This window comes from Odontesthes bonariensis, chromosome 16 (genome assembly GCF_027942865.1).
Source record: "Odontesthes bonariensis isolate fOdoBon6 chromosome 16, fOdoBon6.hap1, whole genome shotgun sequence".
Taxonomy (NCBI): domain Eukaryota; kingdom Metazoa; phylum Chordata; class Actinopteri; order Atheriniformes; family Atherinopsidae; genus Odontesthes; species Odontesthes bonariensis.
Genome location: NC_134521.1, coordinates 15,685,234 through 15,711,636, shown reverse-complemented (window position 1 = coordinate 15,711,636; position 26,403 = coordinate 15,685,234). Strand labels below are relative to the sequence as shown.

The 26,403-nt window shown below is 42.8% G+C and overlaps 1 protein-coding gene across 5 annotated transcripts in view; it reads left to right on the top strand.

The window, feature by feature from the left end:
* The window catches only part of mtmr4 (myotubularin related protein 4), a 39,372-nt gene extending 13,544 nt beyond the window's left edge, over nucleotides 1–25,828 (top strand). For 4 of the 5 annotated variants that reach the window (XM_075486402.1, XM_075486403.1, XM_075486404.1 and 1 more), the window contains 18 exons: nucleotides 7,405–7,494; nucleotides 11,432–11,548; nucleotides 12,598–12,627; nucleotides 13,214–13,296; nucleotides 14,581–14,747; nucleotides 14,875–14,971; nucleotides 17,190–17,303; nucleotides 17,398–17,588; nucleotides 18,260–18,388; nucleotides 18,597–18,708; nucleotides 19,209–19,404; nucleotides 19,485–19,670; nucleotides 19,891–20,061; nucleotides 20,245–20,399; nucleotides 20,529–21,972; nucleotides 22,119–22,229; nucleotides 22,356–22,444; nucleotides 24,049–25,828. In XM_075486402.1, coding sequence (XP_075342517.1) covers nucleotides 7,405–7,494; nucleotides 11,432–11,548; nucleotides 12,598–12,627; nucleotides 13,214–13,296; nucleotides 14,581–14,747; nucleotides 14,875–14,971; nucleotides 17,190–17,303; nucleotides 17,398–17,588; nucleotides 18,260–18,388; nucleotides 18,597–18,708; nucleotides 19,209–19,404; nucleotides 19,485–19,670; nucleotides 19,891–20,061; nucleotides 20,245–20,399; nucleotides 20,529–21,972; nucleotides 22,119–22,229; nucleotides 22,356–22,444; nucleotides 24,049–24,226 — 3,660 coding nt within the window. In that variant the 3' untranslated portion in view covers nucleotides 24,227–25,828. The remainder of the gene's footprint in view (nucleotides 1–7,404; nucleotides 7,495–11,431; nucleotides 11,549–12,597; nucleotides 12,628–13,213; nucleotides 13,297–14,580; nucleotides 14,748–14,874; nucleotides 14,972–17,189; nucleotides 17,304–17,397; nucleotides 17,589–18,259; nucleotides 18,389–18,596; nucleotides 18,709–19,208; nucleotides 19,405–19,484; nucleotides 19,671–19,890; nucleotides 20,062–20,244; nucleotides 20,400–20,528; nucleotides 21,973–22,118; nucleotides 22,230–22,355; nucleotides 22,445–24,048) is intronic. The other variant, XM_075486401.1, reaches the window with a different exon arrangement.
* The last annotated feature ends 575 nt before the right edge of the window (nucleotides 25,829–26,403 follow it).

Here is a 26,403-nt window from a genome sequence, read left to right as displayed (position 1 = left end):
CTTTGTCCAGTATTTACATTTTTTCTTAAGCACTCATTTGGAAACTACAAGTAAATTATAGTAATTGAAACATTTTAACAAGTCTTGCTACAACTTCCATTGTTCAAATTTTCTTTTTTTTGTTACTCTGAAAAATTCTACAAAGTGCAGCATGACGTTTCAAATGATTTCCAAACAAAACGGCATAAAGAAAATTACTGTAAATGAAAAAATCTATTCTTATTGAAGGGGCATCGGGTAATCGCCAAAGTAAGCAGCAGTTCATCCTGTTTTGACACACTTACGTGTCGGCCCGGAGATTTCACAGGAGGAACACTTCTGCAGCTCCAGCATGGCGGTGGATTAATCATGATATGGGTTGTTTTAAGCCAAAGGAGGATGATTCAGTTAAATACTTTCACATTGTGGAAGACATCACATCATCAGTAAAAAGATAAAAAAATGGAAAAGTGATTACTCCTACAGCAGGATGACAATCCTAAATATCGTGAAGGTCCACAATCAGACTTTGTTGTTTGTCCATGGACCTCAGACCGACCCTGACCTACTACTAATAATAATAATAATAATAATGTGATCGTTACACGTTATTTAACGTTAAGATATGCAACATCTTTTTCCAATTCTAGTTGTTTATTTTATTGACAAAGCTGTCTGTTTTTCTTTCGGAGAAACGTTGGATGGAAAATTAGGTGGAGCAGGAAGAGCACTGCGGCTGTAGCCTTCTGTGTTTTTCTCTGCGAATAGTTGTGGCCGGGCGTTAGACAATTTATGATCCGTCTTCAACATGTCTGTGGCATGGCCGAGTCAGCACTTCTTCTGCGTCAGTCTGTATTATTTAGTATCCCCGTCCTCTGTTATTTAAGTGGATCACAACACTGTGAGTCTTCTCAGGGGCTGCAGCATTTTATCACCACCATCGTTGGGATCCAGCAGTGCCACAAACATCCTCTGTTACTGCTGCATGTTTATTTTCCTGTGCAGTATGTTGTCTGCTCTAAATGGAAGTATAAAAAGCCTTATTGAATTAGTTTCGATTTTCTTTATGATTAAGATTATATTATGCCCTCTAGCTAAATGAATCATCAGCGTAAGTAAAACTGAAAGCTTTTTTTGGATGTGCTTTAGGCTGTATACCTTCCCTGCCCTTTGCTGATCCCTCTTTGACTTGATCTTAACACTTTATCTGACACGGCACAGAAACACAATTGACAGGCAGAAATATCATGACCCTCAAGAAGCCATCGAATTACTTTATCGAATGATTCGAATTGGCCGTTGTTTTTTTTCCTCCCTTTTAATAAGCATAACTTCAGTTTTGCAGCATCAAACTTGGAACGAGTAGCGACACGTTGCAAAATTAGTTTAAAGGCTGTTGTTAGCAAAGGTGCGAGCACAACCAGTTTATTTCAACACCTCAAACAGAGGCACGCCGCCAAGTGGGAGAAATGCTGCTCACTGCGAGATGCACAAGATGGCGCCAGCCCACAAACGCCCGCTAAGAGAGACCCAACCCACATTTAGGGAGGTAGTTTTCACCGTGTATTCCATACGATTTAGAAAAAGAAAAAAAAAAGTGGAAAGCAATCACGGATGCGGTTGCGCTGCTTTCCGCTAAAGATATGGTGACCATTTATACGGAGGAAGTTGGGAGATTGTTTGTAGCTTGTGTATTGTCAGGGACCAAGCAGTAAGGCAACAAAGACGCAGGTGCTTTTGTTTAAAAATGATTTTTTTATTTACCTGAAAAATCAAGAGTTCCAGTAAACAGGCCAATAAAAAAGGTCAATCTAAAGTTTCTCCGAACTAAAGAAAACTCAAACAAATGAGTGAACATGACAAACAAACTGACCTTCCTACTCAGACACATAAGGGGAACTTAAATACTGGTTTAGCTAAACCATGTATGACACAAGGGGGAAAACAAAACGGCTGCTACATTCTAAACCAACAGAAAAAACACAAAATAAACCCCAAACACCCCTATGATAATGCGGCATGTGGTTCAGTCCAATGAGGCTGGCCCCAGTATATTGGGGTCCTCAGCCCCTTGGTCACGCCTTTTGCTGCACCAGGAAGAAGATGCCGAATCCCAGGTAACTAAAAAAGAAAGAAAGAAAAGAATATTAATACAAAGTAAACAGAATTTGACCTTGCAACGTAGGTCTGTGTGCACTCCATAAACATTACAAGATGAGAAAAAAGTACATAAATGTTTGGAGTGACTGTGACAATGTGTGGCTTGCCATCACATGGATATCCACATATTGTGGGAAAGTTGTTGTTTACATTGGCAGGGGCGGCCATCTTGTTTTACTAGCATGTTTCAAAGCTTGTGTTTATTTGCACTTTGAGTTTAGGCAAAAGCTAAACTTTTCAGTCATTTCTGTCATTTGTAGTGCGTTTCGCTCAAAAAAAAAAAAGAAAAGAAAAAAGAGATCGATTGAAATCGTAGATTTTATTTTAAGCCACATCGCTCAGCCCTACATACTAAAAGATTAATAGCAGCACGTTCATGTCTGTCTGCCTAATGACTACAATTAGTAAGAATCAGAATATCTTTATTGTCATTGTAAGTAAATGGAACAAAATTGTAACAAGTGCATCTAAAAACTCTGAAGTAGTGAGTGAATAAATGAAGAATCTTCCAGAAACAAAAGTCCCCATTGTGAACATGATGTTGCAGGAAGAGAAATGATTCATCCTTTAATGCTGCCGGCATAGAAACTATTCTTAAACCTGTTACTTTCAGTCTTTTTCTTGTTTGTTAGTGTTTTGACGTTTGTTGTCTCTTAGGTTATTGGACTCTTTAATGATTGTAAATTACTCAGAAAAACAATTATATGAGGAATTCTGCTTTCCAGAAGAATCCTGTGCTCCTGTCCAGTTTTTCCCAGTACTTGGAGTACAGCCCAGTCATAACACTAAAATGGGATTGATTGTTTAGAACATGGTGGTCAATGAAATATTCATCAGTCAGAGAGCGGACAGGAGAAAAGAAGAGCTCATTTGAAGAGATTCTTCATGCTCTCTTGTGTTTTCATCGTGACCTTTTACTTGCATGTTGTTTTTCAGGTCATATTTGCAGCTTTTCATGCCGTCTTGTTAAAGCTGCTTCTGTTTCCACTCACCGTCGTCCTGCTCTAAATACCTGTGACTTTTTTTAAAAGCCTGTTTCGCTTTTGTCTCTGTCGAGCTGCGTCAGCTTAATTTAATTTATCCAACACTGGGCAGTTAAAAGCTGACGTGTGAGTGCGTGTTCGCCACGTTCTCGGGAGGTCACCTCTGCATTGTGTTTCTCTAATCTGCACAACTCGAGGACAGAGCCCCAGTCAGATTAGGTGAGTAATCTGGCGAGGACTGCAAATTGCTAGTAAAAACTCGATAGGAAGGGACTCCATCACTAAAAAGCCAGTCCCCGTTGCCATGGCAACCAGACACTTATTCATGAAGAACTGTGCCAGTTCCTTTTCAGTCTATTCCCTAATCCAACCTCTCCAATGTCACATGGTCCTTCAGGTACATATTTTCATTTACATCCATGTGAAAATCCCCAGATTGGTTATGAATGAGCCCTGCGTCTGACTCCCTCCACACACACACACACACACACACACACACACACACACAGTTAATCTGCTCTGTCATGGCTGCCCTGCTGCCGTTTTACAGCGTTTGCTGTTGTAGCCGATGCCGTTTTGTTAATGCCTGTTATCATGACATTACATGTGCTATCGACTCTGAAATCTTTGTGCGAGTAAAGTATGGAGGAGCATGTATGAGTGGGCATATACCTGTCAGCTCCAGCTTTTTGATCGCTGGTTGGACGAAGGTGGGGGAGGGTTTGCGGGCTCACAGCAGTGACGAAGCAAAAATGTGGTGGGGCCCAGGACAGGATGCACTCCATCTTTGTGAGTCTGTTGGAAGTGAGAGCATTTGTCTTTTTCCTTTAATCTACTGTAAGCTGATTGTCCGCAGTGGGTCAAAAATAAAAAAAAGACGCTTCTCTGCTTGTGCTTCTATGTACATATAAAGTTTTAACGTAGCTCTTAATTGTACGTTCTCTGCTTTGCAAAAAGGGTTGAGGATGCTGAAATATCAAGGTTATCTTCACAGTTTCCTCCAAATGCTGCCACGTTGAGAGTCTCTGCTTTCATGTGCTTCAGTCTTGTTTCTTTTTTTCTATGCCGTGTTGTGCGTTTTTCTCATGAAGCCATACATATATGTACATTTGCTTCTTTTCTTTTGAAAATGCACCGTCAGAGCTGCTCCGTAATATTAAATCAAGTGAATGTTTCCAAGTACTATCAGTGAAGCAGGAAGTATATTGGAGCCAATGGACCTGATTGTTAACGTGGGATTAGTTGTGTGTATGAGTGAGTGTCTGTGTGTACAGAATCTGAGTGCGTGCTCTTATAAACTGATCAACATTGAGCGTTTTATCGGGAAGTTACACAGCACAACACATTAAACTCTAATGCGAAAGCAAGCTGTGCCAGGATGGCAGGCTGGTGGGTCAAGCTGCCCGGCAGCAGCATGCAAGTTCTGCTTGTAATGGCTTGAACCTCACAGGACGCCTCTGACTGATGGCCACTGTCACGGCTCAGGTGAAAATAAGTTAAATTGATGTCGGGCAGCTGTCTCATCAGTCTCGAGCTGAAGGCTGACTTGGGTCAAACGTCAAAAGATTGGCGAGGTTGTGCTTCGAATGGGTATCTCAGAGAGGCAGCACAGTTTGAGTTTGAGTTTGAAGGTTTTAACATTGAATTCCCAACAGTTTTTTCTCATCATGTCGTATAATTTAAACCACGCTTAAGAGCTGCCAAGTGGGAAGAAATAGTTCATACCAACCCTCAAGGGATATCTCAAATGCTGCCATTACTAGCCGTTAATAGATTCAATTTGGATGTAAATACAGGAGCTATTTGGGGTGGTCGGTGGCATAGTGGGTTGCAGGCGCCCCATGTATAGAGGCTACAGTCCTCGCTGCAGTCGGCCCCGGTTCAAATCCCACATCAGATGGCCCTTTAGTGCATGTCATTCCCCCTCTCTCTGCCCCCTGGTTCCTGTCTCTCTCTTCAACTATCCTGTCTATTAAAGGCATAAAAAGCCCCCAAAAAAGAAAGAAAAAGCTATTTGTTTTGGCTTTCTCTTGTCAAACATAATGTAAAATATCAGAAGTGGCCAATCCAAGCTCCTCATTTGTTATTACTACAATGCTAAAAGTGAAACAAACTACTGAATTGAACTGCAAGCATGATAGCGATGCAGCATTATGCCCAGAAAGAAGTCCAATCGTAATCTTTAGTGAGTCTTTTATATAGATGGAATCACAGCATCAGTATGATTGTAAGAGCATGATTTGGAGTCAATGGAGACATCAGTTATGTCAGACAGCACTTAACTCTTAGGGAGCGTGGACATCTCAGTTTGGCACAGCCTTCACACCTACCTTCATGGCTGCCATTTATTAAGATTTATAGCGCACAAGTAGGAGAAACGCTAGCTTTGTGCCTTTTCCAGTTTGTGTCGTGCTATATCACATTATTATTCTTTCCCACATCATGATAATTCATCACTACATATGTAATAGCAGCAGAGGATTCTCCAGCCAAAATATTTTTGACATCTGAGCTACGTGTGCTCACTAGGCCTACATCTGGAGCCGAGTTAGATGATTGTAGTTTTTTTACCAGTTTGACAGTCTTATCAGTGTCGGTTTTCTGTCAGAAAATTAGAAACTGACTCTGGACGCCTACCGTTCACCGTTGTTGTGATATTGGTTTTGCAGATTGTATGAAATAAATCCAAAGACTCAAAAGGCCTGAGTGTGATCTGAAAATCATTTCACCTCTCAGTGAATGTTGCATGTTCTCATGAAGTGGAGCACCCTCAAATCACCAATTTCCTGTCCCAGTGTGTTATTGGATTACACTATTATCTATTATTTTTAATAGTTTTTTAATGGTTTTTGATCTGTGAAGTCAGGTTGGCATGTTGGTGACTTTAAGGGGTCGGGTAGTCACTGTAGGCATACTGTCTCCATCTGTTACCAGTGAGCCCAATGGGTGGTAGGCTTATTGTGTGGTTTTAATTGGCTGCTTGGACCTTTAGATGACAGATGTGATCTTTTCCAATGTGGCAGGAGTTCTGCTTGGTTTAACATCGAGGGATGTCCAGCTGTCATTTATGCCAATTTGTTGTCATGGGACACGATAAGAGTCCACAGAAATAAAGCAGTCAGTCAGGATTCCCTTTCTGTTTTCATTAAGAAACCACAGTCATGTGTGGTCGCACTCATGTGGTTTCAGACGTGTTGCAGCGTCTGCAAAATTCGCAGAGGAGTAGAAGACCCTCATGTGGCAGTCGGATGATTTTAGCAAGTCCTTTTCTGTAGAAAAGAAACGGATCCTCAGCAATATGTCCCATATAAATGTCACATGACTCATAATTAGGGTACTTGTGATATGAAAGTGGTGAAAGGCTTTAAAGTAATAAGAATGAAGGGCATGGGCCCATCCTTTGATTTAATCTCTTTTTTTTCCTTCCAGGGATTGACGTATGACCTGATAAAAGTGTTTGCTCAGGCTCAGCAGAGTACCAGTACCCTCAGCTACAAGGACAGGGTTGACTGCCCTCTTTGTTCCTCCCTTTTTCTCACTTCTGCCTCCTCTTCTAATTTTAGCCACTCATCCATCAGAATAGGTGTCAACTTAATAAGGCTGCATTGGTCTTTATATTCATCAGCAGCCTTAGAAATATATTGCAGAACTTTAGATGATTGTCGTGGTTTTCTAAAGTGAGAATTTTAAATTATTTTTAATTCCATAAGACGGAGTCAGAGCATTACTTTTGAAAAACTGGTCAAGTGTGTGAAATGCATAACTAAGCTGCTGTGTCTTTGTTTGCTCTGGACTCAAAGTCAACAGGTTTTTGGTGTCCCATGCCCAGAGTTTCCTTATCACTTAAACATGGAGTATCCATGTGCAAAGTGGCCAAGCATATGCAGTATAAACCGGCAAAGGTTACTCCCTCAGCATTATTATTTGTCAGAGATAGAAAATACTGTGAAGGATGGAGTTGTAAACATTTAAAGAAGCTTGACTCATCGACCACACAAGGTCAGGTTTCGCTTATTGAAATGGAATTTTAGGTCTCTCGTAGTCAATTTTTAATCTCCTACGTGAGGTCTTTTAGTTTGCTGGTGGAGATTGTGAAATTTACCCTGGCATGTGTTTTACACCAGAGGCCAGCTATCCTGATAAATGCTTAATACAAACACAGAGCGAGTATTAAGCTTTCTTGTGGTTTGATGTTGCGATCATTTGGGATTTCCTCTTATACATTGTGTCATTCTATATAATGAGAGGGGTATTTATGTTTACCTCTGTTTATATTCATCAGGGTGAAGAGGGGCCTCCCAGTCTGGAGTACATCAAGGCCAAGGACCTGTTCCCCCAGAAGGAGCTGGTGAAGGAGGATGAAAGCCTTCAGGTGAGCAGAAAAGTTTCCGTCAACCATTCACAACCAATTCCTGAGCTCAGTCCCATGTGCTCTGATGCCCAACAACATGTATTTGGAGTAGAGAGAACCATGTGCTGGTGACGAGACAAAGTCTGGCACTTCTAGAATATCGACGATGGACTTCAGAGTGTTCCTCTAAACCACACCCTACTGATGCCTGATAGTATGTTGACAGGCATCTAGTGGTTGCCAAGACGGCTCTGCAGGAGTCACAACTCGACGGGCTTAAGACCTCAGAATGGTGTGGAGACGATTACTCAATGTCCAATTGTAGAGAAAGCCAATTATGCAACTCGGGGAATGATGAAATATTTGCATTTGGATGCAGCCACTACCCACACCGCTGATGCCAACATCAGGCTACATGTTTAAAATGAGCCTTTCAATTATGAAAGGAAGAGGCAGAAAGTGTTGACAGAGCTTATTTGTAGACAGTTTATAAACCAAACCCAATACGGATGCTGTGTTTTCATCCCAGCTCAATATGTTTCATGTTACTACTTTTAAGAAAAAAGCTGTGAATTAGTTTGTTTTTCTCGCCAAACGTTAATAAATGTGCAGGTCCCCTGAAGATCAATCACTACAACTGAAATTTAACGTGTGTGCTTCAGTCTTCTCGTGGAATACTTTGTACCACGTTGTTCCATGAAAACCGTCTCTGCAGAGAGTGAGAAACCAGGGCAGCTGAAAAGCATTTACGTGGGTAGGGTTTATTAGTTTATTGCATACTGAAGATACAAGTAGCAAAACTATGATGGGCTGCTCTTCCCTCTTTGGTGTTGAGTTTGTGCTTTCTGGTTGTCTGGTGGTTAATGGAGCCAAGCATTATTTGTCTGGAGAACTGGACAAAGGAAAGATGGAGGGAGGAGGGATTCACCCAGACGAAGGGGGGCTATCTGCTGTCTCTTTTTGTGGTTGTCAACTGAAGCATGTCTCCACATGGTTTACAGTGAATTGCCGTGAGTATCAACCCGTTCAGAAGTGGTTTTTTTTATTAATAAAGGGTCATACACTGAAGGACTTCCAGCCAAGTAAATGTGCAATAACTGAGATCTGAATTTCTCTTTGTATCAATCTGAAGAGGCAAAAGCTTTGTAATTGTACCCTTCTGAAACATTTTCTATAAATATGCACTCTTACACTCTGCCACCCCTCCCCCAGCATTCGCACATGTAATCAAACGTGTCTTTGCGTTTGTATTTTTAGTAATTTAAGTGCTCATATCTCACAGCTGATGTGTCACACCGCAGCTTCCTTGCAGGCAAATTGCAGGCATTCCCTACTCCGTCATATTTGATACCTTGCTGCCATTCCTCCCGTGTGTGTGTGTGTGTGTGTGTGCAAGCTGTGGTATATGTTTAGAGATGCATGTGCCTGTCCTGACGGGCAGGCTGCTTGAACCGGAAGTCACGACTCACAAGTCAGAACGTTATTCACGGGTCTTCTCCGCTCACCCTCCCTCTCTTATTTTCATATTTCTGCTGCTGAGGGCTTCACAGAGGAAACGTGACACAGTATCTTCTGCTGCTCTTGCTTGCTGTCAGTGACTCATGCACCTACTTTTGGAGCACAGCTCATTTAATGCAGCTCCCAGTCTGTACAGCATGTTAACTATGGTACTCTGAGCAGGACGTGTTGGGTCTCCACCACAGCAGACGAGCTCACAGTAGCTGCACAATTTCAGTCCTTTATGGTGCTGTTGAGGCGATAATAAATGCATGTGTACTACACTCTCCAAGTTATGCACACAAATGCAACAATAATTTCACTTTTTTTGCTCCCTATTTTTTCCTTTTTATCATGCAAATTAGTATCTAGTTTTGTTGCCATCTCAGTTTTTAGCTTCTGCTTCCTAGTTTCTTCTCCGGTCTCTTCAGAGTTAAACAAATTGCAGTTATTATTATATTATATATTCCTTTTTTTTTTTTTTTCTTCCCTTTTTTTTTCCTTTCTTTCTTTCAAATCCCCATCACACGGAGGCAGGCAGGGTGCAGCCTATATTTGGCACCGTTTGTGTCTGACCGCAGATTACTACGCGCTCTGTTTCCCAGGTTAAGCTGTACTTTTGGTTTGGACTCACTCTTTGGCACATTTTCTGTTGAGATGAGCTGCAGTAGGTGCAAGATCAGTGTTAGACTTCTGTTGTTTTTGCTGTACCAAACGTTACTTAGACCAGCAGTCGTCAGCTGAATGCGCGGACAAGTTTAAAACTTTCTCCAACATGCAGCAGTCCTTATAAAAAATGGTTTGAGAAACAATAGCTACATATTTCTTAGATTTATTGTGTCTATTTTTCATGGTCTGAGTGGTGTCTGTGTAGACGTTGACTTGGGTTTGAAGAGACTCGGTTGCACCCAACATCAGCCCGATTTTTTTTAATTTATTTATTTTTTATTTTTTTTAATATATTTTTTTATTATTATTTATTTATTTATTTTTACCTAATAATCATCCATCTGTCCCGCTGCACATTGTCTTTTTAACATGCACCAGTGGGCCATGCTCTTCATGACTCAGCAATGCATCCTAATGCAGAATAACGTAATGCTGTCTCCAAGCAACACTGTTGTCCTCTCTACCAGCAACTAAACAAGACCTGAGTCGCCGTTCATGGTTCCCCATTGAGAGTGATTAGCAGAGCAGAGACTTTACCTAGTTTTCAGAATGTTTTATGCATGGGTGATTTATCTCCGACATGCAGTTGTTACAACTTAAATCCTCCTGGTTTGCAGCAATTATAAAAGATCTTACCACTCACTATATTTCACTGCGTCGTTTTTATTGCCCTTAAAAAAGCAGCAACAGCAAGAAGTATAATGACATTTACCAGAATGGGAAGTGTGAAGTAGAGCACTGCGAAGGTGGCTAAAAGCTTCAGTTTTATCTGTTAACTGAAACATTGTTTAGAAGTCGGCAGATATACCTGTGTGTTGTGTCTCCTCGGTTGGCTTTTAAAGATAATTCCCTGCCTCAAAATGAAATGAAAAATGTTCTTTCGGCCTCTGTTAGAGAACCAATTACCTTAATGTGAGGGTCTCGTTGCAGGCGAAGCCAGGGCTTGACTGTGACTGTAATGAAAAAGGGTACAAGTAAGAATGTTAATGGACACTTTGGGATCCCTCCCAGCTCTGCCTGCTCATTCAGGCTCAGCAACAAGCCTCACAAAGGTTCCTCTGTAAAACTACTATGTGCTAATTGGAGAGCTACACATGCGCACCATTTCTCATGCTCCTCAATGTCCCCAGTTGTGTTTGGGGGCAAGTATCGCTTTTAAAAAGATGTTAATATAAGTGCTGATAAGATGATACTTGAGTTGTTGTATCAAATCCAACTTGACATATTTGATTTATTTTCTCTGCAAACCTCTTTTTTTCAGATAGAGCCGTTTAATTTTGTCACCTAAAAACTGTCGTTTAAAATTAACCACATGAAATTGTCACGGCATCTGTTGTGATGCGGCATGCCCTTTAGCTTTACTGACGGGTTGACTTTTACCAATCAGGCTGGATGAAGAGTCATTCCGGCCGCTCAAGACTTAATTTTTAATTTCCCCAGTATTTTAACTTGTGACTAAAGTCAGAAGGACTTTATGTTTACTGCTAATTAGCAGCGTGTAATGCCAAAGTAAGATGAGGATTATGTTTAACTGCTGCCTGCTAAACATCAACATGTCATCGCTGTAATGGTAAGTATAAGCTTACTGATGTTACCTCTGTGGTTAAGTACAGAGTGCCTGTAAACAACTTTGTAGAACAGAGTTTTGTATGGAGATGATCACTAGTTCGTAACCAGCTCTGTGTACAGCCAAAAAAATGGATGTAGACATAATAAAGTCTGTGAACAGGTACGAGTGTAATGTTTTGTGCACAACAGACTTCAACAGTCCCTTTGTTTTCTGTCTCTACAGGTGCCATTCTCAGTTCTTCAGGGGGAAGGGGTGGAATACCTTGGCCGTGCCGATGAAGCCGTCATTGCCATTTCCAACTACAGACTCCACATTAAGTTCAAGGACTCTGTCATCAATGTGAGTGCACTTCTCAGACCATAAACGCACAGAAAAACCACAAACTTTTTGCTTCACTACAGATGGCAGGTGTCTGAGTAATATGCTGCGGTGCCACGCCACTGCAGAGGCCAATAGCAGAAAAGAGGAGGATTTAGTGTTCACTTTGGACACACTCAGGCTTTTTACTTCCCTCCCCCCGTTAAGATTTTATAACGCTTAACTGTGCTCACAGGGCAAATAAACCTAGGAGAGTTAAACATGGGGTACCAATAAAGTGGTTTTGGTCATTTTTCTGCTTGGTTGCGAGAAAGTTGTTTGTACCACAGGAGTAGCGGGCTCTCTCATCGTCCGACAGGAGAGGTTTAATGTGGCATCCAAGCTCCGAAGGCCCAGCCCCCACTGGCACTGATGTCCACCGGCCCGTTCCTGCTGACGTCAGGCGTTGGTCAAACACAAACAGGCCAATTGTTTGCATTCACTGGCAGAGAAATTCCTCCTTCTTCCCAAATCCCTGTCATCGTTTCCACAAGGTTTCAGGTCCTGGAAACGATGGCAGAGCTTTACAAAGAAGGAGGAGATGAGGACTAATCACCAGGATGTTAAAGTCACCTCTTTAGCTCGACTTACTTTAGTGGAGGAGACCAGGAATAACTCACCAGCTTACAGCCCCTACAATCCTACTAGACGAACTCCTGCCTTGACCCTATCGGCACAGTTGTACTCTGTATTTATGCCAGCAAACCACAACCTCTCACCCACACCCCCGTTCACAGCTCATCCCATACTTCTAAGCTGTTTTCTTGCCCTTTGCTCCCGTCTATGTTTGTCTTTCTCTCCATGATTTCCATTTGCCTTGGACATGTGCTGCAAGTAGCACATTATGTGATCCACTCAGTTATCTTTCATCTTGCACTCTTTGATGTTTTCTTTCCTTTAAATCTTCATTTTCCTTTTGTCTCTTTTATTCATTTGGGTTTTAATAGTTTTTTTTTTTTTCATTTCCTCCTGTCTTGTGTGTTCCCTCCCTCCCTTCTCTCTGTGTGTTCCATGGTGTCACTGTGTTTTAGACCTTCCCAGGTGTGGACAATGAAATCTCTGTGAGTACCACATGATAAACCGCCATCCTCTTCCACAGTCTAAGCAGCTTGGTCATGCAGCTCTTCTTTCATTCTGCATTGTTACAAAGCATTAAAGACGAATTGTAGTCTAGTTTCAGCCGAATGTCGATTATACATTTGTGATTTTTGTGAAAAATGCATGGCTGACCCTGAGATGTAACAGAAATAAGCACTTTCTATTGCCAGAGTGTTCTCATTTTCTTACTCATACAAGATGCACGTAGTGCTGTTACATAAAGGTTTGTCCAGAAGTGAAGTTGCATTGATGGTTTTACAAAGCTTAGCAGCACTTTTATTTCCTCTGTATTACTTACAAAAAGCTTTAAAAACCAATAGACATCGAGTTTATAGCCGTTATTTGGTTTCATAAGGGATCTAGAGACTAAGTTAGGAAACCAAGGACGCCGACTCCTCCTCTTAAGTTAGGATAAAGCTCTACTTTGTTTATCTAGCTTGGATTGAGTCTGTACTGGACCAGGGGGTGGTAACTTCTTTGTAGACGTGCTGTCTGGTCTGACAGTGGTCCATCAGGCTGATTGCACACTCTCTCTGTCTCCCCCTACAGGTGCCGCTCAGGCTGATTGATGGTGTGGAGGGCAGAGATATGTTCCAGCTGCACATCATCTGCAAAGACTCAAAAGTTGTCAGGTAAGAAGAGGGATTCTCCCACACCTTACCCAGCCTTTAAAAACACATTTTATCACATGTTGCTCTGCTTGACCTCTATTCAATATTTCCAGGAGCACAAATAACTGTTACAACACTTTATTTAGTAATAAAATCACGTTAGCATAAACGCACCGGTGTTCCTCGTGACCTGTGTGACTGCAGTGCTTATATAACATTACAGAAGATATTTAGATACACAGCAGAACTGCTTATTTTATTTTATTTTTTATCTATTGTGTAAAACAGAAATATAAAAGAAAATGCTGCTCCTCTAAAGTAAGAGTATTTCCCCTGCTGCTGTTTCAGATTAGGACAAATTTATTAATCAGTCCATAGATTCCTTAAAGGCCAACCAAACAGTTAGAATGGCAGTGGAAACGTATAGGTGTACAAGCCAGCAATAAGGGCCCCACAAGGCTCAAAGAAAGTAAAGATGTGTGATTATACCGAATGGGAATCATCATCTGTGTCTTGTTGTTCTGAAACTGAAACCAAAGAAAAAGTCTGTCACATGCTGTTGTACTTCACCTCTTTTTGTAAAGAGTTCATGTCAACTCTTTACATTTGTGTAGGTGAAAAATCTTCAACGTTTGTGAGTGACTTGTGTACATTTTGGTTTTTAGACGGAATAACACTTGATTGCCCCGAATCTGACAAAAGTAGTGAGGAAATGAAGGTTGTGAGCAAAACACTGAAATGTAACGAAGGACAAAGACGATTTGGCACTAGAAAGATTTTTCTGATTTTAAACAAAGATTTAATCAAAATGTTCAGTTTTGACCAGTGTTTTACAAAAAGAAAGAAATTACATTGTAATTAATGTAATCAGATTAATGTAAAATAAATAAGAACAATACATACAATCAGAAATTCTCATTAGCTGCAGCCCTAATATGCAATATATCAGAATTTCAGTATCACAGAAACATCAGGAAACGATATGTTGTTATGCTGAATATTATACATTTTAAAGCCATTTTTATCTTTTCAGTTTCCCAGAACAGAAAATATAGATTTTTATAAATAAAGCTTGGAAAGAAAGAAAAACAAAGCCTGCATTTATTGATCCTCATTCATTTCTCTGTGGGCAGCAGAATTTCAGTTACTCATCATTAAGCTCCCACATTATCACTCCTGTTTAAAGGCTGGAAAATCCCTTTTTCCTTTCCCAGTCCCCAAAAGCATGTATTAACAAAAGCAAATTGTGCAGAGATATTTTTTTGCTACACATGATGTCTCTTTGTCACGCTGCGGACTCCACAGATGCCATTTTGCAACATTCAAGCAGTGCCAGGAGTGGGTCAAGCGTCTGAACAGGGCCATTACGCACCCATCCCGGCTGGAGGACCTGTTTGCCCTGGCCTATCATGCGTGGTGTCTCGGAGGCAACGCCGACGACGAAGACCAGCATGTTCATCTATGTCGACCAGGTTCACATGCTTGCAGCCACTCAGAAGTTGAAGAAAAGGCTGACCCTTGGGATTGTTCTTCATATTTATACCCTCCCTTTACATTGTGTGTGTGTGTGTGTGTGTGTGTGTGTGTGTGTGTGTGCAGGGGACCATGTGCGTCACAGAATGGAATTGGAGGTCAAGAGGATGGGCTTTGACACACAGAACGTTTGGAGAGTGTCCGACATCAACTGCAACTTCAAGTATGTCACTGAGAATTTCCCATAGATGGCATGGTTCCTCCGAGTAGGAGAAGGTCATGATGACTGTTCACAAAGTGAATGTTGAGTGGTAGAATTTATGAGGGATGTGACAAAGAGTGAGGCTGTCGCCACAATGTCTTCAGACTGAACAGGTTGCACGAGGGAGGGCTTGTGTATGTCTCGGCACCTCTCTGCACTGCGTGTCAACACTCTGATGGGAAATATGTTTGAAATTCTGCTTAATTGTGGGTTGATTATGGGTTAGAGGGAGCTGTGGAAAGATAGGTGTGAGGGAAAGACAGTGAGCCACTGAACCGCCTGAGGCAGTCTGGAGTCCTAATCAGAAAAGTTCAGATTCAGTGTGAATATCTTAAACATCCATTATTACAAAAAATCTGTCAATCTACTTTACATCATTGACAAAAACTCCCAAAACAAACCAAAGAGAAGTCTGATAGGACTAAGAAATGCTGTTGAGTCATCTATGTATCATTAACTGCATTGTAAAGGGAAAAAAACTGGCGGTTGCATTTGATAATTGACCAAATGTAAACAAATATAGACTAAAAAAGCACTTTTTCCATGTATTCTTCATATTTTTATCAGCATTTGTTAGAATTACCTGTTAAATCTAAGTATAGATCAGTGTTGTCACATGTTGATCTCTCAGGTCAGCGTTACTTTCAGTCTTTAAGAGGCACAAACACACTCACTCTGACCAATATAAAGCGCTCCCAGCTGGCCATAAGAATGCGAAATGAATTTAAGTGTAAACTGATGATAAAGTTGAATAAATTACACTCTTTGCCGTTGTTGATTTGTCTTTAAAACGGGTAAATGGGCAGATATGAATGAAAAGTAGAAATGAAAGAAACATTTTAAAAACACTCTTAAATGTACACTAATTAGAAGTGTTTTTTGCCTGTTTTGAATAAGATTTGATGCACATTATGGAAACAATTTTACAAAATGCATCCGAGATTACAGACTCACTTGCCGCTCCTGGTCTGAGTCCGATATTCCCCGAGATGAAAGTCATTCTTGAAAAAGAGCTCTCAATTTTCTTCCTGTGGATGTCCACCACAGATGCTTTTTCCACCCCTCGCCTCCGCCTCGAGTTAAGAGCTCTGGGGTCCGGTCAAATAATCGTTTTGTTTTTTTGCTTAAAATGGTTCCCAACTGGGTGAAATGACCCAGAAGTAATTCAGTGAGAGCCATGAAAGGAGCTTTTCAAATTCTCTGAGTACCAAGGAAAAGAGCATCTGTGCTTCCTTTATTGTATCCTTTAGCGCGGGAAACACTGGACCGTCCTTTATGAAAGAACAGAGTTAACTACAACTCTTTGTAGTTTCCAGTCTTGATGCTGTTTATACAGTCACACTAACAGAGAACAGAGGGTGAGCAGTCTGTGACAACAGTGCATTTCACTTTTGTGCCTTTTTTTTTTTTTTTTTCTTTTATAATTTACTAACCTTAATAATAGAACAATGTTTGATAAATGCTGTCTTTTGTATTTTCCATTAGAATGGCTCTTTTCATATTTACTTCACCTCGTTACGTTTGAGACCTCAAAAGTAAAAAAAAATATATATATATATATATATATATAACTCTATTGAATTCTAACCACTGCCATCATAGTGTTTACCTCTTCTCTTTGGCAACTCTACACAGCCTAGTTTATTCACTTTAAACCGGTCTCTGGAAACGCGTCTTAACGATTCACATTTCTGATTTTTGCAGCTTTTTGGTAATCGCCTCAGATTTGTTTTGTCAGTGAATGGAAACCCGGCTATTGTCTCCTTTGCAGTTTGAACAAGTAAATGCTACAAAAAATAAAAAAGACTTGTTTGTTCGGATTGCCTCTGAGGAAGAACACAACCTGCTGTGGGAGACGGACACACAGGACAATGAGCTAATTAAACAAGCTGCAGCCTGCTGAGGCCCATGACTCAGCATAGTATTTAATTTTCCCTCTTGTACACGCACATACAATCTCTCTTCTCCCCATCCCTAATTCAGCTGTCAGTAGGTGAACTGTGGAGAGGAGACCAGAGACAGATGGAGTTAGGCGGTGGCACTTTTGAGATTTGTTCTCTGCTAAGAGCTGAAGGTTATTAATGCAGCACTGCTGTGTGAAGGCATGACTGATAATGCACCATTATAAACTATATTTAGTTCCTCACTGAAAACCCCTTACCTCCCATTCTCTCTGTAGATTGTGCTCCAGCTACCCGCAGAAGCTTCTGGTTCCAATATGGATCACTGATAAGGAGCTGGAGAGTGTGGCTTCCTTCAGGTCTTGGAAGAGGATCCCTGTGGTGGTCTACAGGTAAGGCGTGCTGACACATCGGTGGGCAAAGCATCAGATGTTTTCTCCAAAAAGCAAAACATGTGATTTATGACTCAATCGCTTTGTATTTCAGGCATCAGAGGAACGGCGCAGTGATTGCACGTTGCAGCCAGCCTGAGATCAGTTGGTGGGGCTGGAGGAACACGGATGATGAGTACCTGGTGACGTCCATCGCTAAGGCCTGTCAGATGGACACCGGAGCCAAGGGCACACCAGCCAGCCGACAGCGAGGGGAGGCCCCTGACTCCTCTGACAGTGATTTTGGTAAAGCTGCTGTTGATTTCATGAGTGCCGATCCATATATGTACCGTTACAGCAGTGTGAGAGAAACCGTTGAAACTTGAGCCAGTGTTTGGTGACTCACAAGGAGAATTCAGGTTTTTAAATATCTAATTTACCCTGCAAATGAAGAGTCACCGATTTACACAAGAATGAAAATATCTATGGTTAAAGCACATTCATGGTCCTTCATTGTTTACATCCAAAACTTGCAGCCATTATTCATCAGTGTTGCAGCATAATATTCAGTCTGACTTATAGAAATGAAACATCACTCAAAGTAGGACAGCTGTCAGTGGCGCCTGTTCAGAGGAAAAACAACTCCTCGCATCGTCTTCAAACTTGATTTTGCTGTCAGAGACGACACCAATATGTCAAATTGTGAAGCGCTCAACACGTTTTTGTTTTTCGACACAGTTACAGGCTGCACGGTAACTGGCAGCAAATCACTAACCAGGTTTCCAGAGAGTTACAGTTCATTTTCAGTCTCGGTAATTACTTTTCTCTCTCTGTGGTAGCATCTTGAGATCATCGTTAGGAGGAGATATTGATTTTCTTGAGGTTACAGTTGGAGTCAGTTTCTGTTTGTCCCTTTAGACTTTCTATTATTACATTCCCCCACAGGATTTGATCATTTTTATCTCGTTTTTCCTCAGACTCCTCTCTGACAGGCGGCTCTGGCTGCGATGACCACACTGTCCCACAGAAGCTGCTGATCCTGGATGCCCGCTCCTACACTGCTGCAGTGGCTAACCGAGCCAAGGGTGGAGGATGCGAATGTGAAGGTTGGTGTGACCAAACATTTGGGGAATCCATCAAATATCAAAGGATTTTATTCCCTTTTTGTATTAAAAGTGGATATTGATATTGATAACCCATGAATAAAAACACCCAACGACGCAGGAGAAAAGATTAATGTTGCATATCACATCTGTATCTTAAAAAGAAAGCATTATTTAATTTTCTCTGACCTGTTACTTTGTTTGTGTTTAGAGTACTACCCAAACTGTGAGGTAATGTTTATGGGAATGGCCAACATCCACGCCATCCGCAACAGCTTTCAGGCTCTGAGGACAGTCTGCAGTCAGATCCCGGATCCAGGAAAGTAAGTGGATCTGTTTGACCTTTCTCTCCGAGCGGCTCTGCCCCGGTTTGCTCCTCCCTCCCTTGTTTTAATGGCTTCGACACACTGAAAAGCAACACCACTCAGAAACGGGAACGCTGCCACAGTGGAGTCTCATTCCTGCTGGGCTGGCCAGCTGTCTGTCTGTGCACATCAGCAGCGCATACTTCTGGTGTGTGTTTTCCATTCGTTTTGGTGTTTGTGTAGGTTTTTAGTGGGCTGCGCGTGTTCTGCGTCTGCTACTTGAGCAGTTATATGTAAACTACTTGAGTTAACCCAGCTGCTGAGGAGTCTTTATGCTGATGGCAGACAGAGGTCCCCACAGATATAGGTCAGAGCCTCCCTGTGCTTATTATATCAGCCTAGAAACACACTGTTAACTCAAGTTAATAGAGAGTAGCACAAACTGATGTATCACATCTCTTGGGAGAAATGCCATATTGTTTAGTATTTGTCTAATCAGCCCCTTCTTTTGTATACAGCTGGCTGTCGGCGCTTGAGAGCACCCGTTGGCTGCAGCACTTGTCCGTCATGCTGAAGGCAGCCACTCTGGTGTGTTCAGCGGTGGAGCGGGAAGGCCGGCCCGTCCTGGTACACTGTTCAGATGGCTGGGACCGCACACCCCAAATAGTAGCCCTAGCCAAGGTTCTGTTAGACCCCTACTACAGGACATTAGAGGTTAGTTTTTTCAACACAGTTACTTCTCTTTGTAGATGGAATGTTTTTATAAATGTAACGCCGACTCTGTTTTTCCATAGGGGTTCCAGGTGCTCGTTGAGACCGAGTGGTTGGACTATGGTCATAAGTTTGGGGACCGCTGCGGTCACCAGGAGAACGCAGACGATGTAAGTGAGCAGTGTCCCGTCTTCCTGCAGTGGCTGGACTGTGTTCACCAGCTGCTCAAACAGTTCCCCTGCCTGTTCGAGTTCAACGAGGCTTTCCTGGTGGGTGATCCCTCGATGCTGTCTTTCTTCCTAGTAGATGCATTTTCTTTGACCATTTTACAGATGAACAAGTGCTAGATGTTTTTCCAAGGCATTACACAAAATCATCATCAATCTTTCTTTTTTTTTTTCAATGTTTCACTTAAATCAGCTGTCTGACAGAACGTGCTGTGTTGCTTTATAAAAGTCCTAACACGATGCTCTGCCTTCTTGTGTCCAGGTCAAGTTGGTGCAGCACACGTACTCGTGTCTTTACGGCACGTTTCTGTGTAACAACGGTCGTGAGAGGGAGACAAGGAACATCTACAAACGCACCTGCTCTGTGTGGTCCCTGCTGCGCACAGGAAACAAGAACTTCCAGAACTTCCTCTACATCCCCAGTCATGATATGGTAACGACCAGTTACTATACTATCCATATAAAATGCAGTGGTGGTATTTTTGCTCCTAAGTTATTTTAAATCTACTGATTACAACGAATGAGCTGATCATTATATGCAGCACAAACAAAATAACACCATCATCAATTCATACTGGCCTCCTTGGATTGTCCTTGTCACTTGTTTGTCTGCCAGGTGCTGCAGCCAGTCTGCCATACCAGGGCACTACAGCTGTGGACAGCTGTTTACCTGCCCACCTCCTCCCCCTGCACAGCTGTGGATGAATCTGTGGAGCTCTACCTCCCCCCATGCGTCACAGGAGACGAGCTCACCTCCCGCTCTCTGGACAGGTATGTTAGCTTGATGCTAATCTTATCTGTACTAACTGTTACTGTTGGCAGTCATTTACATCAGAACTAGACTGCCCTCTAGAGTCCTTAATGGGTATTGTATAATTTGTGTGTAACTCTAATTTCCAGACTTCCAAAGACTCGCTCAATGGACAACCTGCTGTCAGCTGTTGAGAATGAGGTTCCCCTGGCACGTACGTCCAGTGACCCTAATCTCAATAAGCACTGCCAAGATGGTCGACCTGCTTTGGAGGCCTCGCCTGCCACAGAGGACACATCTGGAGACGGCCCTGACGAGCTCATCCCTGACTCTCCGGTGGAGGAGCAGTCTGTTCACCACAGTCCCGCCAAGACCCCGGAGGATGACCCAGCTGCAGAGTGCTCTGAAGACACACTGGAGGAGCCTTGTCTTACCACACAGCCCCTGCCCTCTCCTCCTCTTCCCCCTGTTTCCGTCAGTACGGATGTCACACTCACACACTCGCACTCTACCTTTTCCACTCCTGTCCTCCACCAGGCTTTGCCTCAGATCACAAACCTTCCACTCTCACCACCTCCGCTGGAGGCCGAGAGCCTGTGTAGGACTGCTGAGAGCACCACGTCACCAACTCATAACTCAGACCCGTGCTTACCTCTGCCGTGCAAGAACACTCAACCTGCAGCCAACACACCCACCTCACTGCTTAATGGACACTTTGAGGGTCTTGCAAATGGCCTCCCAGAGTCTGCCAGCCTGCTGGCTCTGAAGCCACAAGCATCTGTGCTGCCCATGGAGGATTCCACAGAGACTCTCACAGATGAAGGCGAGCTTCCCCCCACCTTACCTTCCACAGTAACACCAAACCATTTAGATGACGAGGAGCAGACACGTGTTCACGCCCAGAAAGAGAAAGGAGACACAAGGACTGACGTTGGGAAAGGACGAGAGCGAACGTCAACTGATGCAGCAGCGACTGCAGACTGCACCCAGGTAACCGCTCGCCATCTGATCTCCCAGAGTCAGCTCTCTGACCTGTCCCTGCTCGGCTCTCACTGGGACAGTGTGCAGGGTCTGGTTCAGTCCGCCTGCAGTCACTCGGCCATTAGCCGAGCCCTGCAGCCCAACAACTACCAGAGCCGCCGTCTTGCTAGTAAACTTCTCCGCGCCCAGGGCTTCACCTTTGCCAATGGGTCCCAGTGCTGCCGCAGGGAGGCTCTTTGTTGCCCCAGCAGTCCTCTGCAGGCTGGATGGCTGTCTGTTGCCAGGAATGCAGGCTACAATGGCCTGTGCGGTCCTACCTTAGCTGCTCTCAACAGCTACTCCCTGGCAGGCCCCCAGCTTCTGCCGGCATCTTATTCTTCACCCTCCGCCTCGAGCTCCCCTCCACCACCCCACGCCCCAGCTTACCTAGATGACGACGGGCTGCCGGTGCCGATGGATGCCGTGCAACAGAGACTGCGACAGATCGAGGCAGGTTACAAGCAGGAAGTGGAGGTGTTGCGGCAGCAGGTGCGACAGCTGCAGATGAGGCTGGAGAGTAAACAGTATAGCACCCCTCCCTCAGAGCCAGACATAGACTACGAAGATGACATTGTGAGTCTTTTTTTTTTTTTTTTTTTTTCAGTGCTGACGCTGCTTTTAGGCAGCTTGTACACAAAATGGATCTCTTTTTCTTTTTTTCCACCAGTCTGCAGTGTTGTTTACCTTTTTTAATCTGTCCTCTGTGATCTCTGGTTCAGACGTGCCTGCGGGAGTCAGACAACAGCAACGAGGAGGATTCTCTGTCCACCCACAGCGAGGACCGTCTGTCTGAGGGCAGCTGGGATCGTGTGGAGCGCAAGGACACAGAGGTCAGCATCCGTCATCGCCCGATAAACTCTCTGCCTGCACTTCCTCTCACTCCCTGTTCCCCGTCACCTGCATCGTCGGGAGCACCTCTTAATGTCCCGCACTCTTCCGTCTGTGTGTGTTTGTAGGTCACAAGGTGGGTGCCCGACCACATGGCCTCCCATTGTTTCAACTGCGACTGTGAGTTCTGGATAGCCAAGAGACGTCACCACTGCAGGTGAGACTTCCCCCCCCGAATGGGTGAGAAGCAGCTTGTGTCCACAGCAGCGGCAAATATGCAGTTAGACGCCTCGAGTCAGAGCAAACTGGAGGAAAAAGCAGACTGCTCATGTTTATAGATCAACGATCTCACTCTGTAGTTTTTCTGTGATGCATTCAGAAGAGTTGTAATATATGATTATAATATCATAATAAAGCTATTGCAGAAAGTCTAAATGTATTCATGAGATGAATTAGCTATAGATGAATTAGATATATTCAAGATTTCTATTAATTATATCCTGTAAATCATCTCAAAATCATGTAGAGAGTAACTTTTATCACAGTCGAGTGAAGCTTCAGCCAGCTGCTGTTTAACCTTAACTTGTGTTAAAAGCACAAGGTTTTTGTTGCCAATTGATGGAGCCTCATTTTCTGTTTTTGTGCTAAGCTAAAAAGCTACTGGCTCAGTCCTTCGATCTAAATCTAAGGAAACAAGTCACGAAGAACATCTCCCATTTTTTAAATAAGATCTTGATATTTTGTTCTATTTCAAGCAAAATTAGTCTTCAGGTGAGATTTAACAGCTCACAGGTTCGTACATCCAGATCTGATGATCAATTATTCAAAAAGCAACAAACTAATTTATCATGAAAACGTTTTGTTTTTTTGTGTATTTCTGTTTTCTGGGCACCATTTTGTCGCAGTGTAACCCTGCCAAAGAAGCAGCTTGCAAATCAAAAGATGTATGATGCTTTGTAGTTTTTAGGCAATAGACCAAGCTTTGGTTTCTTCTCGTGATCTCAGAATCAAAGGTTTTAGATTAGCCGATGGGGGAAAAACAAACAGGATGAGAATCCTGTCCACGCAGACCAGAACATTGTACAGAGGAGAAAATGTATGTGAGCGTTCCTGTAAGTAACGCTTAGATTATACATTCAGTCGATGACTAAAAGGATTTAAACACAGCAGGTTTCCTGCTGAATTGTGACAGCTCAGTTAATCATTTAAGTTTCATCAAAAATCTGAAGTGAAATTTGCAACAAACAAATGGAGAAGATAACGAGAAGTGATGAGCTTCCCGTTTCACTTCGATTTACGAGTGTGTGTGAGGCAAGGCCTTGTAAATGTTAACATGTGATTACCACCAGGAGTACAGAGGAGCAAACGAGGGAACTAAGATGAAATATGTATGTTTCAGGGTCAATTTCTGCTTCTTTTTTTTTTTTTTTTTGCTTTATTTCAGGTCCTGGTAACAAAAGAAATGCTAGAGTTCATGTATCTTGTGTATGTGTCTTTCTTTCTAACTGTTTATGTCTTAATGCCCATGATAAACTTGGGAACAGTTTTTCTCCGTAGCTTTTACTCATTCACTTTAAATCTAAGAGACAAAATGTTCTTGTGTTTGTTGTATTTTTTAACATCATCTCATCAGCCTGCACTAAAACATCATCATTACACAGAGTACATATCAATGTCGTCATTAATGCCCCATCTTAGGTGTCTGTTCTTTCTTTTTTTTTTTTCCCCCATGTTTGATGTGAGTTTGTTTTTCCACTTAATGTAGCTACTGTAATGCTAAAAGTTAGAAAGAAAATCTTTCGTTGTCTTCTGCCTTTTCAGGAACTGTGGTAATGTGTTCTGTAAGGACTGTTGTCATCTGAAGCTGCCCATCCCGGACCAGCAGCTGTACGACCCGGTGTTGGTGTGCAACACCTGCCATGACCTGCTCCTGGAGTCCCGCACCCGCGAGATCCGCAGCCAGCAGCTCAAGAAGGCCATCGCCACAGCCTCCAGCTGAGAGAAGCGCAACGTAGCGTGGCCCGCCTCCGCTCTGTCCTGCTCATTTCGGACTGACGAGCCGAGCGCCCCCGTTGGAACCTTGCTGTCATTTTGCCAGCGGGGGGCGAGTGAAGAGGAATTATTTCTGTTTGGGAGGCTCGGTTTTGAAACGGGGATGCACCGAAACTGGAAGGTGGTAGAAAGAGTTGGATGGAAGCATGTTAGCAGGAGGTGGAAGACGGGGGCAGTTCCTACAGAGCAAACCCCTTCTGTTCAAAGACATTTTTCAGCCCGGAGTGCTGCTGCGTCCTGCTGCCTCCGCGCGGCTCAGTCCTCTAACAGTGCCCTGTCCGAGGGACGTCTCCAACCTGCCCACCCACCTTCTGTCCCAGACACCTGCACCTTCCTGACAGACACTGTCTCGCACTTCAGAGGACAATCGCTCACCCTTCCATGTGTCGGGGACTCCAAAGCCTTTACCTGTACTACCGGAGGCTTTCAACTTTAAAAGAAAAGAATTGCTGCTACAGTATTTAAAAGTCTAATTTTGTATTCTTATTTTGTGCACTACTAGCTGTCGTGTATTTGAGGGAAATTGAGACCAAACTTGAGCAAAAAGGGAGAAATCTGCTGTTTACTTTGCCATCGTAACTTTTTTTTTTTTTTTTCTGGGAGCCTGAATGTAACGTGCTGGGGTAACTGGATCGATTTTATGTTCATGTGCATTTGGTGGGTTGTATAAATAAATGTTCATTGCTGCAACGTGTTCTCAAAATGATGTATATGCACAGTCAACGTGGTTCTGTCTATTTCAACGCTTTTGGCCATGTTGCAACGTTAGACATTGTGAGGATCGTGTACGGACATCTTGTTTTCTGGGATGAGTGCTAAGAGGAAGAGGACAGAGTGAGGATTGGAGACGGAAAGTTTGATTAAAGGAGACGGCTGTTTTGAAGGTGCTGTTGGCGTTTTCTGTGATGTGACTGAGGGTTTTGTTTGAATGGCTCGGTGTAACGCCTGGTGTCCATCTGACTGATGATGACTCCTCAGATTGTGAACTGGCAGTGCAGAACACTCGTGTGAGACGGCTCAAACTGAAGGCTGGGAATTTTTTTTTTATTTGTTTGGTTTTCTTTGGGGGAAGCTTGGCTACTTCCCTCTTTAAAAAAAGAAAAAAAAATGTTTATGTCTACTGGTTGTTCCTTGAGACAATAGTGCCATATTTAGTTTTGTCTAATTTTGGAGCCTTTTTCTTTCTTACGGACAGCAGCAGGTTTCTAATTGGCCACATCTGTGTATGTTTTAATGGTGCAGATATTTAGCTGCTTAATAACACTGAGACAACTAAAAATTAACAGATGGTTGAGTTAGATAACAAGGACGATGGGATATCACCATGATTAGTAAACCTTTGTGGTTACTCGTCATCTAATATTTGGAATATCTTACATGCACGGTGTTGATGAAGTCGAAATCTTCATGAGTATCTGAGAGATGTAACATAAATAGTTATCTGATCAGTAGTGGTGGCTAAAACCTGTCACTTAATCAATAATTGTTGTAAAGAAATGCACTGTAAAAGTTAAATCCCATGGGTTAAAATAAAAGATTATATCAATGATCTGTTTGCTGTTCGGATCATTTTACCTGCAACACGGGAAGAAGAAGAGATGTGAAGGAAGACTGACTCTCCAGACCTGATCTCCTCTGGCAGCTCTTTCCATTTCTGGCACCTCTGGTCTTAAATCGTGTCTGTGGAACAAGTAAAAGTCCTCTGCCTGAGAATCTCGGTCCACAAATGGGCTCATTTTGTTCTAACAGGTCAGAAATGGTGGTGAAAGGCCATTCGGTCATCGGTAATGTCTTAAAATCAGTTCTAAGAGAAACTGGAGTCAGTTTGAGGGACCTACAACAGGAGAAACAGCCTCTTAGTTCCTGTTAAAAGTCTGAAAGCTGAGTTCTTTGCAGTATGGAGCCGATAAATGGATTTTAGGGTTAGGGTGAAGGCTGTTGCATTAGTTAAGGCATGAAGGGATAAAATGGCCTCTTTAAATGTCTTTAAAAGATAGATCATGCTTTTGAAATATCTTAGCTGATAAAAACATGTTCTGTGATGTGCTGTCTGGGTTGCTGAGGTTCTTTATCACAAACAGGCATGGACTGATAATCGGGCGTACCGGGTATTTGCCCGATGGG